The following is a 15,800-nucleotide window of genomic DNA, read 5'->3' as shown; positions in this document are numbered from 1 at the left end:
TCAGCCCCCGTTGAGTCTGTACTTTTCAGAGCCAGAAGTGTTTATGAGTATGTTTTTACCAGCTTTGGACATCTAAAGACATAGAGCTTGACAAAACTGCTTAAGCTGAGTCAGATTGGATGGAAAGCATCTGTGAACATCTGTTTTCAAGTCTTGCCACAAATAATCAGTTGGATTTAGATCTGGTCTTTGATTGGACTATCCTAACCAAATTATATGCTTTGACTTTAACCCTTCGACTGTAGCTCCGAACGCTTAAAAACTCTGTCATCCTTGTACATGATTGTCCAGCAACTACAAATAGAAATACCTTTAGTGTCCCATAATGGGAAAGTTCAGGCCGTGGCAAAAACACATAGACAGAGTTATGGACTAGATTAGGTAAAATGAATAGAAAGATAATTTCAAATAATTACAGCTAATCTAGAGTGAAAAAAGAAGGAACTTATCAGAAAGCAAAAAAAAAAAAAAGGAAAATATTCCACAATTATTAATTGAGAATCTGACATATTGAGATAAAAATGCAATGTTCAAGTTAACTAGAGGAAAGAAAGCAGCCAATATACGGAACGATGTGAGAAAAAATATGCAATATGGATGACTATACAAACAAACGCCTCAGAGTAGCTGCAGCCTGTGCATATGGATGCCTGAGAGACAGTGTAAACCATTCCTGATCAGATCAAGAACCTGTGCAACCATTCACGGCCTCGCTCACCTGTTGGTCCAGCATTTTTGCTCCATCGACTCTTGACTGGCTATCATCTTCCCCACAGCATGATGCCGGCACCGTCATGTTTCCTTTTACCCTGAGACCAAACAGTGAAGTAAAAAAAAAAGTAACTTTCACTACTTTGTGTTGGCCGGTGACATAAATCACCATGTAACAACCTGAAGTTTGTCGTTTGTAACTCAACAAAATTTGTCTGGTTCCTTCTTGCAAGGCGCCGTATATTTGTCCCTCGAAATATGCATCGGAAACGTGCCAGGTAGACTCTGTGGCTTCTCTGTGTACTAACCAGTGCCGACGTCTCTTTCAGCACCTGGTGTTCGGCATCAAGTCCTTCATAGCGTACCTCATTCCGGACATGCCGAAGGACCTCTGCGATCGGATGAGGAGGGAGAAGTACCTGATGCAGGAGATGATGTATGAGGCAGAACTGGAGCATCTCCAGAAAGAGCGGAAAAAGAACGGGAGGCGTTATCACCACGAGTGGCCTTAGCCTTAGCTACACCCCAATGCATCAACAACTCATCACTCAGCCCTCAGCTCACAGACACCCCCCACCCCCCCTTTGCTTATTTATGTATTTCAGCTTTGAGAGTCTAGCTTTGCGCTGCTGATGGATTCTCTGCACCAAAGACATCCCGTTGAGAACCTCTCCCTGAACTATTTCCGGAGAGCCTTGACTCCTCTACTCCTCGTTGTGTGAACCCCCCACCACCACCATCCCCCGCCCCGCCCCACCTCCCGGCCTCCCTCAGCCAGCTCCATCCAGCAGGTTGCCCTTGGATCTGTGCCCTGTCATGGCTTCAGTGGGGAAACCTTAGCAATTGTAATGTTTACTATGCAGATCAAAGGCTGCAGATCGACCTCGCTCACTCTCAGCCCCAAGCCCTGCAGCCTCTCTCTGTGTGGCAGCTAGCACTTTGCTTTGACTCTGCATGGCAGCGCGTTTCTTTCTCTATATCGTCGCCTTGGGCAGAGATATGTGTGCGCGTGGCTTTTAACATTTACTTGTTGCCGAGTGACACTGGTGATGTGGCTACCAAATAAGACTGACACTGCGTATTGCCCTTACAGCATGTTCACTGACGTTCGCAGATACTTCATGGGCTGCGAAAGAAGACGGAAAAAAAAAATCTGAGCTCAATTCACTTGTTGTGAAGGGTGTTGACATCCGTCCTGTGCATTTGACAAAGAAAACCTATAAAGTGCATGGTTAAACCTGTTTTGTACCTTTTTGATAGACAAACTCCTTGTTCTGATGCCTGGTTCATGTGAGCGCGTGTCGCGTGTTTATCGATGTGCTTCTGCCGAGCTTGGCTGTCCTGAGTTGAGGAAATGCAAACTTTGAGACGTTTGTTTGTGCCTACAGCATCATCGTCATCATCATCATCATCATCATCATCATCATCATCATCATCTCAGCATCGCTGCAGTCCGCAGCTGCGTCACAAACATCACGTGCGACCACGGTCGTCCAGCACATGCTTTTTTTTCTTTTAATCAGGAAATATTTTTTACGCTTTGTTTTTGCTTTAAGGTCCCTAAACTCTTCCCGAAGAGTTTGGTTTGTACACGAGTTACACCGCAGTACCTTCCAGGGTCTCAGCGTTGCGGCGACGGCACACGCTGCATGTCGTAACCGGACTCCCGTCGTGAATAATGCGTGCGCTTGCGTCTGCTCTTCCGTTCGTCTCCCTGCAGTCTGTTTCTCATTTGCCACTAGGAGCCATGGAGTGTGGTTGAAACTCGGATATCTTGGAAATACCTGCGGCTTGGAGATTCAGTTCTGCAGACAGCGTCAGTATGCTGTTCCTCGCTTGCGGAGCATGAAATGCACGCTTCTGTTCCAGTGTTTCAGAAAGCAGCCAGTCGACCACGGCCTCAGCTGCCTGCTGCAGATGGGAAACTGGAAAATTCTGACTTTGTTAGACGTGGTGTTTAGATGTGTTCAATTAAGATGTTGTGTATTTTAGCTGCATGTTTCTTTCTGTTGAACTTGAGAAGTAAAAACTAGACTGATTTTAGCCTGCTAGAGTTGGTCTGGGTTAGTCACTCAGTCACGCTACAACAAAGAATTTATGGGGCCTTGCAAAGACATATTTACGCCACCTAATGTTGCAGCCTCCATATCATACCGTGTTTACTTGAAAGGCACTTTAAAACAGCCACAGCTGAAATAAAGTGCTGCACACAGCTGTAAGCTATAAACCTACATTAAAAGAAGAAAATATATATAAATATGACGTAAGACCCATAAAAGACTAAACACGAGAAAAGCTATTTAAAACAAACAAGGTCAAACTAAGTCTTGCTGGTGTTGAAAGCCAAGGAATAAAAATAGTCTCAACTTTACAAACCAACATAAAATCATTCATAATTGTAAAGTGGAAAAAAATGATACAGTACATGTGTTTCCTTTTTTTTAATTATAAATCTGAGAAGTGTTGCATGCGTTTGTGATCGGTATCCCAGATTCCAGTGCAACCGATTGCCTTCAGAAGTCCATCTATTTCGAAAGCTACTGTTGAAAGAAAGTCATCCGAGGACATGTTGGCTTTCTGCCTCGTGTCACGTGGGGGACAGAGCAAACATTTGGTATTGAGTGTTCAGATCTCATGAGATCACCGCTGAACTTTTTGCTCTACGTGGAAAACGTGATCTGTGTGAGAACCTTGAAAACATCGTAGTCATGGTGAAACATGGCGAAGGCAGCATCAGGCTTTGGGGATGCTTTTCCTCAGCAGGGACAGGGAAGCTGGTCAGAGTTTATGTAAAGATGACTGGAGCTAAATGCAGAAGTTTTATGGGGGGGGGTGTTGGATAGTCTTAAAGAGTTGAGCCTCCAAGCAGAACATCTACCATAAACATGCAGCCAGAAATAAAATGGGACGGGCAGAAATTTAATTGTCTGGACGGTCGAAGTCGATGGAGACCTGCCCGCTGTATTTAGATTCTACCAAGTATTTACGTGGGTGCAGTGAATATAAATGCATGCTTTGTATATTTTTATTTGTAAAATACATTTTGAAAAGGCATCTTATTATATTTTATATATTCTTATATATCTTCCACTTTGCAGTTATGTGCCACTTTGTGTTGGCCTGACAGACAAATTCCCCCCAAAGAATGTTGTTGTTAAAATGCAAAATGTGAAAAAGTTTAAAGGGTGTGACTACTTTAGCAAGGCACTGTATTAATGTGAGGGTTGAGTGGTTCACACTGGTCTTAAGCAGTGTTATGAACTGTTAGCAGGAATTAAACAGGTGAAAGCAAGGAATGTGACTGCCCTGTGTGCATTGCACTGCGTTTCACAAGATTTATTTGAATGTTCTTGTAGATCTTTTTTTTTTTTTACTCATCCAATGTTTTTATACTTTTTACTTTTGCACCATCAACCCAGGTTTCCATTTTCTCACACTCAGACAGACAGCGCAACGTCCACATTTCTCAGGTGTCCGCTGAATGTTTGCAGATGATCGGATTTTTATCATGTTTTTTAAGATTTCGGCTTCTTTGTTGTTGTTGTTTTTTAGCAATATACTGTTGTCCTGCAGGGGGCAACAATATATTGCTAAAAAAAAGTTTTTAATTCCAGCTGTTTCCTTTCACTGCTGCTGTTAGCTTTGTAACGTAGATCAGAAATGCCCTTTTTTTTTCTGTTGAGACCCTGCTGTCCAAAGCAGGTTGTTGGTTAAAAACTTGTGCTTTCAGGTCATGTTTATTAGTCCAATGATTCGCTGTTTTATTCACACCTTCTAGTTTTTTACGAGTATCTTCCCTGCTATGTGAACACTGAAAATCTATGCATGTTGTTATCCTCGAGTGCTACTTTTCTTTTCAGCAGAAGCAGATGTAAATGCACCGGTACGGTCGTACTGTAGAGTATGCATGTCTTTAACTGCTGCTTTCAGCAGAGCCTACGTCTGTAGAGTTATTAAACATATCACCTCTATTTTTTTCAGTGTTGTTCGTTTTTGCAGTCGCGTCAGGATTTTATATTGTTGGAGTATCTCCCAAGTCACAGCTTTGGACTCTGCACTGTTCAACATCATCTGTCTGGGAATTTCAAGGACATTTAGATGTGGATTCTCAAACTTCCTCTGCTTGGATGCTCATTTGGCAAATGTAAAGATGTTTACCCATGAACAGCTCAAGTGTTTTATCTAAAGGCAAACGAGGGGGATATAAGGGTCTAATAATGACCCGGGATGACCCTGTTACTAATCATTTCTAAATGGATCCTCATCAGTTTACCTTCTCACCGGTACAAATGCTGCACAGCGGTGGAAAGGTGCCTCTCCGGCCTTCTACCTTTGGCAATAGCACAACATGGGTGTTGTATAACAAGTAATAATGGCGTGACCTTGCACATGCCCGATAACATAGCAGTCTATTCAGATTCGGCTTCATGTGGTATGCTACGCCTCCTAACAAGATCATGCTTGAGCAACAATGTAGTTGATGTGGAAGCACAGTGACGTCAGCTCATAGATTTAACCATAGTCGGGTGATACGACTGTATCGATAACATTGTTTACTTCATTACTGTTTACATGTACAAACATTGAAATGTAAAAAAAAAAAATGTGTAAAATACTTTGGATATCACTCTTTTGTGTAATAAACCATGGATTGTAACTTTTAGATCAACTCTGAGCTTGTTGTTATTGTTTTTTTTCCCTGCTTTAAAGTGCATGAAGCAGAAGAAATGGCTGTGAGCGTTTATCGTCTCTAACTAAATCTGCTTATGGAGCAAACCGAAGCCAACTGGACTGCAGACGCCGTTTTCTTCTTCTGCCCTCGCTATTATCAGAGACCACAAAACCGCCAGGCCAAAGGCTGTTCACATAACATCCAGTTAAAGAAGATTGTGTTTCTATAACAAACCGTCTCTCTCAGTGTTGTTCTACCACATCATTAAGCCTCACGCCGCTGCGTGCTTGGCCCTCGGAGATAACTGCTTTTCCATCTTGCGCAAGCCTTGATTTTCATTTTTTTTACGGCGCGATCTAAATACAGCAGAAGAAACATCAGAGCTCTGATGACAGATGGTTCATACTTTAATTATTTCCTCCGTTATGTCGCCCACGCCGTGATATTTCCTTCCACCTTCTCTGACTAACAGACTTTACATAATGTGCCGAGATTCTCAGGGACGGATCCTACAGAATACAACAGAGAGGATGCGTCTTTATTGTGCAATAATACCGCTTTATATAAATCCATGTTGAAGCTGAAGGCCTGCAGGCAGAAATCCAGGCTGATAGATGTTATCGACTAACACAATTGGTGAACTGGAGGCAAAACTAAGTGAAAGAGAGGGAAAGGAAAACATAGGCTGAAGCCTAATGTTACTGTCTGATATGATTACCAGGGCAGCAAATGATATTACCTATAGTTATGTCTTTTGCTGCAGGGTTTGTATCCACATCTATTCATGGACGTCGAAATATATATATATAATAAAAACTAGAGATTCACAGATTAGAAGTTTTATGGCCGTTTACAACTTCTGCTTTTCTTTGAGGTCTGTGGATTTGGATTTTGGCCGAACTGATTAGATTTTTTCCCAGGGTCCATGATACATATGAAAAAAATGTACTGCAGACTTATTTATACAAGCATTGGTTATGAAACCAACAGATAATGAAGGAATTACGTGACCAACCAGTTTATGTTTCAAAGCAAACAGTGCTGTGAAGAAAGCTTTTTTGCATCCTTTACTTAAACGTTTCTATTTGCTTTTTTGTCACACGTAGATGTGACAGGTCACCAAAATATTTTCCATATCACACAGAGAGTGTCTAAGTCAATACAAAATGCAGTTCTTAACTTATGATTGCTTTTACTGAGGAAAGAAAGCTACCAAACCAACCTGCTCCTTTGTGAAAAAAGTTATTGCCCACATTCTTCTTGAGGAACTTCTGGAAGACGGCTAAATTTATGGTTCAATGAAATGATGGCCATTTTTCACCAGAGAATATAACGAGACACACACCTTCCAAAAAGTTCCACTTTGTCTTGTTAATCCACAGAATATTTTCCCACAGTTCTTGGAGATCATCAGGTGTTTTTTTGGCAAATGTGAAACAGGCCTTTGTGGTCTTATCAGCCAGGGTTTTGGTATTGGACGTGTGCAATGGATGGATGCCATTTTTGCTCTTTTCTTGTAGTTGAATCATGAACGCTGGTCTAATCAAAGGCAAGTGAGGTCCACTTTAGATGATGTACTGAGTTCTGCTTTGAGGACTCATCCTTAAAGCCCTCTTAGAGCAGTTTTTGCAGCCCGCTCCTGGGAAGGTTCAACGCCATCCTGGTCATCCCTGTTTGTGGATCTGTGCGTCTCTAGAGTCCCAAAACCTCAGAAAGGGCTTTGTATCCCTTTCCAAATTGATGGATGTCATTGAGTTTGGGTCATATATGTTGACTCTTTTTAAACTTATTTAGATCGGCGCATCATCTGTTGCTTTTACAGATCTTTAAGCCCACTTCAGGTTCTAGGTAAGTAGTTTCGCTATCCAGTCCAGCAGCAATCAGGGTCGCTGCAGCTAGTGAAATTGTAATGGAAAAAAGCAGTTGTTTACATTTCATTTAGGATTTACCATGGGTGGCAGTAACGTATTTACACAGGCACAGTTTATTCCTCTTGATAAGTTAATGACTTATTTCAAAATTATAAATTGTATTTGTCTTATCTGATCATAAAACGGATTTGATGGTCTAAACATATTTGAATCAAAAAGCAAAAAATGAAGAAAATTGCTTCATTTATTTGATTTATTCACTAATTTTCAATAAACTACAAAACTTTTGATGAAAGTACATGCTGCTGGTTGATTTGAGTATAAATAGAAAATGATAGTTTTTAAAAGAGTTGGGGAGGGGATAATTTTACAGACCCTTTCTTGACCTTCTGATCAGGTAAAGAAAAAATTGTCCGATTCCTAACTCTGCCTGGCTGATTGGCACATCTCTGCTAAACTTTTTGGCTTTACTTATACAGCATGGGGCTCACAATGTCGATTTATAACCAATAATAATGCAGGGGAGGAAATCCTTGTGGTGAAAAGCAATAAAGTTGTATTTATCTAACTTCTGTGGCTGAAATGGAAAATAAGCCCCGGTTATTCATAAAATGCATCCTCTGTCTATCACCCTATAGTGGCTGTTTCACGGGGCCCCAAAGTGGAACCTTTTGGGTCAATCTAACACAAAAACAACAGTAGCTCCTTCTCACATTTTGAACTGAGCCGTTTTCCAGATCAGACAGACTTCCAGCCACAGCCTCATGCTCCTCTGATCCTAACCAGCTTCCTGCTCTCGCACACTGAAGACGTTAGTTCCTCCCCTCTGCAGACACCCCTGTGTGTCACCAAGCAGAACAGATTTACTGTGAAGATAATCGGCGGGGGCGCTGGTGCTGCTGTCGTAAATCCAACTCGGCTTATATGTAAACAGAACCTGGCAGCAGAGGATGGCTACCAGAGGACGAAGGAGTCAAAGCAGCAATGTCCACAAATCACTGCAGGATTCTGCTGGTTCAGTGCAGGGGGATTTCTTTGGACAATGCAGTAAAAGTGATGACTTCTCATAATAAAAACTACTTATTTTAGTTGTTACCATCAGACACTTACTGGTTCACTTTAGGTGCTTTAATCAGTCCACCAGTAGTTGAAATTGTCCAGTTTTCCTGGTTTTAGAATCAGGACAAATGCTGAAAAAGAAAATGCTTTTCTTGTTCATAAAATGCTTTAAAACCAAGAACAACCACTTGTATCTTAGTCTACTAACATAACAAACATATTTTTCATTGAGATAGTTTGTTTTGAGACAAAAAATAAATAAATCTGAAAACAGTGAGGGACATCTGTAGTTAAAAAACCTAATCTGGGCTAAAATATGTAAACTGTTGGGATTCAGATCTGATTTACCATGACATTTAGTTTATTAACGATAGACAGAGGCTGATTGCAGCATACTTTCCATGTAAATTTTGTCATGAGTTAGCGGCTAAGTTGTGATGCAGTTGTTGGTTTTCCCTCCAGTTCTATTTTTGCTGAGCTCAGCCAGTTTATGACGTGGCCAATGCTCAGTTCCTGTCAGTTTTGTTGAGGCAGGCATGGTTATGGTGTGAGCCTTGACCTGCTGACACCACATCATCCTTCTTTCCCTGCCACTTTTCTGTTACTCTAATGAGGAAACCTTGATGATTGTGCAGTAAAATTAACTCAAGATTTCACATCATATCAGATGGATTTATGAACCAATGTATGAAAGTAGAATGACAAAATGCAATTGAAAAGTTTTGTTTGTGTCTTTTGCTCCATACACCCACGTTTGCTAATACTGTCCTACACCCAGGTATTTTTTAAAAGCTACAATTTGGACTAAATTGGATTCTGTGTCACTGGACAATAACTAAATCTGCTTGTTTTGTGCAGTGGCTTTAAAGTGCATTTGTTGATTTAATAACTTAACTGAACTGAGTTCCTTTAATCCCACATCACTCCGAAAGGAGCTAATTGATTTTGGAAAACCAGAAAAATATAGAATTTCTCACAGATCCTAAGAACTAATTTAAAACCTCAGGCTGATAACATATATTTTTGATGAACTGTCTCTTCCGGCAAGCCACGTTAAATTCATACTCAGTGGGAGAAACAAACAACAACGCCTGAATCTGGAGGTTGTGACCATACATCTTTCTCTTCTATACTTCCAATATTTCAGCAGTTTGCCAGCTGCTCCACCAATATAACAAGCCTTGGTTTATGCAAACTTCAGGGATGCATACAGCACCTCTGCACAACCAGATCATAGCCTCGTCTTTCTCTGCTACATATATAAACCCATTGCTCTGAGGCAACATGTGGCTAGAGGAACGGTGAGAAGTTGATGTCAGGAAGCTGAAGAAACTCTGCAAGAGGCTCCAAACTCAGATGACTTCTGTAGTTCACATGGAAACAACATCAGTACATGTATAAATAATTATTTCAAGTGTGTGAAATATAGTCTTTTATATATATTTTTTTAAATAAATAAAATGTTTTAAATGTACATTATATTTACCAACTGTGCAACTGAATGTAATTCAGTGCAGTTAATTACTGTCTGCATTTTGTTTTTCATATCTGGGTATCCTGTGTTTTACTCTCACTTTAACCTTTGAGGTGCAGTCTGAAGAATTGGGACATGCACACTAAGGTGGTTTAAATATAAGACTGGGCGGTTAACTAATGCTCATTAACCAATTATTTCATAAAAAAGATATTAAATAGCCCCCCAAAAAATGTCTCAATATAATGCAAAAAGGTGATGGATAAAACGGTAATCCTACAGATTTCTGTGCACATGAATATTTGACTGAACTTAGCAGGTCAGCAGAGACAGCGGCGCTGAAGGACCAAGTTTAAACAGGCCCAGCCTGGTGACTCAAAGCGAATCAGGTGGAGCAATAGATGAAGAGCCAACCTCAGTGAGAAGTGGCAGCACTGAAGTACTTCAGATGAATAAAAGCGCTGACGCTGAAGGTAATAAATAGACCTTGAATCAAAATCAATGTGAAAAACTAAGACGATGGAGTGAGCCTCTCCATAGAAAGTCATGTTTATGGCACTGTGGGAGGAAGCGATAGTAGCTGGAGACAACCAACACATGCACAGGGAGAGCATGCAAACTCCATGCAGAAACAGCCCAGACAGGGATCTGAACCTTCATGCTACAGGGCAACACTTCGAACCACTCGACAACCATGCAGCCCATTTTCCAGAAATATTCTTTATCTTGACTTGCATTTGGAATGTGAGTCTCCCTGCAAAGAGCTCCTCTTTTTTATGACTGACCTTGAAACATTTCCTGTGTGAGATATTAGCCAGAGTCGCATTGACTCCCTGTTTACATAGTTTGACTTACAACTCTGACCAAAGTTGGAAAAAGAGAGTAGAAGCTGAAATTCCTTTTCTGAATTTCTGCGACCCTCCGTTGGACGGTGAGCCTGAATCCACCAGAGAATCCTGCAGGGAAACCATCAGGGTCCAGGGTTCTAGTCCTTTACCATTAGGCATATGTTTCCCTACTCCATGGAGTTAACCCCAGAACCCTTTTCTGTTACTCGTTTTATTTAGGAATATATACTTAAAATGAAAAACAAATCGTCCATGTCAGAAGTGGTGAGATGGAGCTTTCTGCCTTTTTCTTATATAATGAACAAATCATTTTCCTGTTCTTAACAACTTTTGCTGCCTCCCAGAGGAGGCTGGTCATTTATATAAAAAAATGACCATCCAGTTATTTTATTTAATTAATTAATTTATTTATTTTTTGCCGTTAATTGTGACAATATCAGTTGGTTTTAGTGAGCATCTTCATCTCCACTCATCCTCTCCTCCAGTCTATAGCCTTTTCCTGTGCCTTGCCTGTTGATTCCTTTTATTCTACTTCCTGTAGCCTATCTGATTTTTGCTAACATGGCTTTTTTTCTTTCCTTCTTGTCTTTAACATTATTGAATATCAAATGTGCAGAATCTGGAATTTTGTTTCATAGAATCATCTCCAGAACAGCCGCCGTCTTGCAAACAGAGCAAACAGGCGGCTGCAGGGAAACTGAGAAACAGATAAAGATTACTGCCAAACGTTTACGAAGACACATAGTTCACTGTTTCAACTAAATAAAAATGTTAGCGTGCACGCTTATGTAACCATCTGTATGTATGGTTGTGAGGTGCTGATGTCTATTGGGTGACAGGCAGGGTACACTGTGGACAGGTTGCCATTTCATCAAAGTACAAACAACCTTGCACCTAAGGGCAATTAAGAGAGACTAATTAACCTAGCAGTCATGTTTTTTTTGGAAAGGAAGCCAGAGTACCTGGAGAGAACCCATGCATGCACAGGGAAAATATGCAAACTTCATGCAGAAAGACTCCAGGCCAGGATATGAAGACAACCCAGGACCTACCAAGCCCCATGATGAGGTAATGCCTTATCATGATAAACATGCACTTAAACTAAGTCTTTGCACCTCCTTCCATCTCCAAAATCAACAAAAACACTAAATGGGATTATTTATTTTTCTGTTTTAGACCATTTATTTTTTTTGCTGTTTTAATGAGATGAATAAATATAATTAATTAAAAAATATAATTGAATGTGCTTACTGTGTGCCTTTTTAGCAGTACAGCTGCACCATCTAATGATGATGTACTGAAGTTGCCTGTTTGCTACTTTTAATTTTTAGAGTGTATTTCTGTGTGTAAGGCTCTGAGTGTATCCAGTGGCAGATGTCACTGTTGCTCCATTGTTTTTGGCAATTAAAATAAATGTGGCACATTTTCAAATATTTTTCATTGACAAGTTTTTTATTATTTTAATAAGTGTGAGAAAATGTACAACTGCGTCCCTCCACCTGTGGTATTCACTGAGATACAACTTCAGAACATTTTAACACACAACATCTAATTAGAGGAGAGAAACATTGCTCTAACGCAACATTAACTAATTGACGTGACAGATGCACAGTAGTGTGACTAGTAGTGCCTCCTGCCATGCAGCAAAAAGATCCTGGGTTGAAACCCTGGGTATGCACCACTAGATGCATGGTGTTTGCAGGCTTTCTCCCAAAAAACATGACTATTAGGTTAATTGGTTACTCTAAATTACCGTGTGTGTGTGTGTGTGTGTGTGTGTGTGTGTGTGTGTGTGTGTGTGTGTGTGTGTGTGTGTGTGTGTGTGTGTGTGTGTGTGTGTGTGTGTGTGTGTGTGTGTGTGGTTAGTTGCCCTGTAGTAGAACTGTCCAGGATGCACCCTGCCTTTCACCCATTGACTATTGGAGATAGATGTCAGACACCCTGCCCACTACCCATGTGACCCTGCAGAGATGAGTGGGCATAAAAAGTGTTTAGATCTAATTAATTGACAAAAAAAAAAACGTCCATGGAACAGATGACTTTTTAAAAATATCTATAGAAGTCATGGATGAACCTAATCTCACTGCATCAGTGCTGAAAATGACTCATGTCCTAGCCCTTGAAAGGAGCAAATGTCGTGCACGTCACTGCTCCTCTCATTGGTATGTAGCTACGAGGGTTCGCATGAGTGGCCTCGTTTTTCATCTCTTATGACATCCTTTCGCTGTGAGTTTCACCATCTGGCTTCCTATTTGGACCCTGTCAGTAGAGGCAGCCAATCCCAGCGGATACAATCCTTCTGAAATGAAGGGTTAAATAGAAACGACTTCGCTGACTTTAAACGAATTCCTCATATTTGCTGTTACGCAGTGATTTTTTTGTTTTTGCTCATCTCTACAGCCTCCCACTCAGCCTGCAGGTCTTCAAACTCGTGCTCTCAGATCAGCCGGAGAGAAACACACGCAGTTGACATAAAACAGCAGAGGATCAACAGGAACATCCCTTCCAACTCCACCAAAATGATATTTGTTATTACATGTGTTGCTACATCTGCTTCCAGGCAGTTTCACCCTGCAGTGGGCCGCTGCGCCTTGGCCAGCTAATCAGCTTGCTTTATCGTGTTTGTCCTGAGAAGCTCTGTATTTGTTCAGGTGTGAGACTCAAGAAAGAGGAAAAAAGAACTTCAGAGCAGAAACTTCCCAGGCTGCTTTTGTCTGAAGCTTTCATTTAGTGCGTGTGGTCAGATGGGCAACAATACTGAAAATAATAGATTTTGGCGGGAAATGGACCCTATGTGTACTTACAGAGTGGACTGAAGAACGGTTGCAACACATTCCCATAAATCCCTTCTATGTTTTGACCAGACGACATCAGAATGACCCAAAGATCACTTATGAGCAACTGTAGAGCTTGACTCATAAATCTTTGCGGCTAAAAGATGAATGTGTCAAACAAAGCCCTGAAAGTTTACACGAGAATGAGCGAGCCAGCAAAAGCAGCAGTGCTTACACAGAAAGTAAATTATCCACAAAAATATTATAATTATCATCGGTTTGTGTTTACAATGGATTCAATAATATTTTTATGTGAACCTTTCACCCAGCAGTGTTTTGTTTTGCTTTTGTTTTTTCTTGCCAACAATTTTTCTCCTGAGGTCTACCCATTGTAATTTTCTTTCTGTTTTGTCTCCCTACAGATTTAGGTCACAAGGAATAGAGGCATACCGAGTCCATGTCTGATAACAAATTCAAATTAATGCCTTGCCTTTTCCTGAATTTCTGCTCAAAATGGCATGCTTCAATCTAAATACGCCTGCTTGAGCAATCACAAACTCCATCGATACTGGGACATGTGTGGAATCCCCAGAAATGCCTGATTGCTTGAAAAAATATGATTAATATGATGATTATTTAAATAGTTTGTAATTGCTGTAAATTTGCTTTCCTTCCCCAGTACTTGGGGCTTTAAAGGACAAATTTTGTTGAACTGTCAAACTTGAACAATTCATCAACAATAAAATTGTATTCTATTCTTCAACAATTAAGTATCCCTGTAATGTACCACTGCATTCAAAACATTACAAACTCTCAAACTTGTTTTTCTTTTCTTTTTTTCAATTTCTGTTCTTCTTTGACAGCAGCAGCTATTTTGTTGCAGCCAGAGTTTCTGTAGGTCAGCCTCGATACGCTACTCCAGCCCTGGGTCACTATATGAAAGAAGTTTGACGACACCTAAAACAGGCACAGCATTTTGATATGTTCCTGCACATACGTATGTCTGACTCAACGCCATCCCTAATAAAGTCAAATAGTGCTGCTGTGTTTTCATGTGAAGCAGTTATGGCTATAAATAACTATTAATCAGCGACCGCTGGAGAACATCGGGGATCCTGAGTTGAGTTTCTTTAATACTGATTGGAGATCCCCAGCACATATATCTTGGACCACAAATGTCTTAAGCGATAAGTAAACAATGTGGACAGTTTTTGAAAGTTTGGGGAAAAAACTGTAAAGCTTAAGGGGTCTCATACACTTAATTAGCCTCTTACTGATTCATCTGCCTATCTCTGTGGCAGAAATAATTTCTCCTGTCAGCTTTCAGGGACATGAGACAGAAGAGAACTCATAGAGGATTATATTATCTGCATTCTGATAGTGGTCATTTAACCTCAAAAGTCTTGTTGTGATACAGCAATTAGTCTTTACAGATCAGTCCTTTCTCGTCAGCTGCCTGTCAAAATAACCTCAGAAGGGCTTGATTTGCTTTTGCAGTTTTTCCTGACCTGTCTTCCTAATGTTAGTTTTAAGGTTTTGCTGTGCAGCCTTCTGATCCTTTCAGTTTCTTGTGCCACTGCAGACTCTTTGATGGCTTCTAACGTTCCTCCTGGAAAAACCATCGAAACCTGCTTGTATCCTTCTTCTCTGATCTGCTTTCTGCTCTTAGCTGATAAAGGTGAGCGAACAAACCTCAAACTTCTCCAAACAGAAAAGGATGCGCTCACAGCCTGCAGCTTCTTTGCACATCTTTCAGTTTTACTGTGTCTAATTTTATTCCTGTGAATGAATCTGGTCTGATGTGTATTATTCTTAGAGAACAGACTTTAAACCCTCCATACGGTGTTGCATAATAACAAAAACACAACCTCAATACCCAGATATTGTATGCTCTGTGGATGGACGGATTAAACGGAGGAAATGGCCCCATGTTTACAGCTCCCCATGTGTTTCCAGTTTCTCTGTATGTTGCCAACAAGCTGAGAGCCATAACTGAGACCACCCTGTGACGGGCTGATTATCCGACACAGGATGTGCAGCGGAGGAGTCCGGAGGAGGGGGTTGCTGTCTCTGTGCACAAAGCAATAACATCACCTGGCTGTATCAGAAAAGGCCCTCAGTACACTGACAACTGAAGAATAAACTATAAAACACATTTATCTTGTAAGACCATCCCCCTCTATTTCTCAGCAGCTGATGGATGTTGGAGAGGTGCATAAACACGGTGATACGCACCTCACAGGGAAAATGGTTTTCCCTGTAGCATTCAGTGCTGTTATGATATTACAATAATTAAATTATAGGCATCCCCCACATTTCTTTTTTTTTTTTTTTTTTTGGGGGGGGGGGACAAATATAAACTCTATCAAAACAAGTATAACACTTCTTTAA

At 40.7% G+C, this 15,800-nt stretch overlaps 1 protein-coding gene across 4 annotated transcripts in view; it reads left to right on the top strand.

Moving 5' to 3' along the window:
* The window catches only part of ano3 (anoctamin 3), a 66,833-nt gene extending 61,453 nt beyond the window's left edge, over positions 1 to 5,380 (top strand). For all 4 annotated transcript variants that reach the window (XM_036148679.1, XM_036148676.1, XM_021307420.2 and 1 more), the window contains one exon: positions 1,041 to 5,380. In XM_036148679.1, the coding sequence (XP_036004572.1) occupies positions 1,041 to 1,223 (183 nt within the window). In that variant the 3' untranslated portion in view covers positions 1,224 to 5,380. The remainder of the gene's footprint in view (positions 1 to 1,040) is intronic.
* The last annotated feature ends 10,420 nt before the right edge of the window (positions 5,381 to 15,800 follow it).

Source organism: Fundulus heteroclitus, chromosome 2 (assembly GCF_011125445.2).
Source record: "Fundulus heteroclitus isolate FHET01 chromosome 2, MU-UCD_Fhet_4.1, whole genome shotgun sequence".
NCBI lineage: Eukaryota > Metazoa > Chordata > Actinopteri > Cyprinodontiformes > Fundulidae > Fundulus > Fundulus heteroclitus.
The sequence above is the reverse complement of the archived record's forward strand: the minus strand, read 5'-3'. Positions and strand labels throughout refer to the sequence as shown.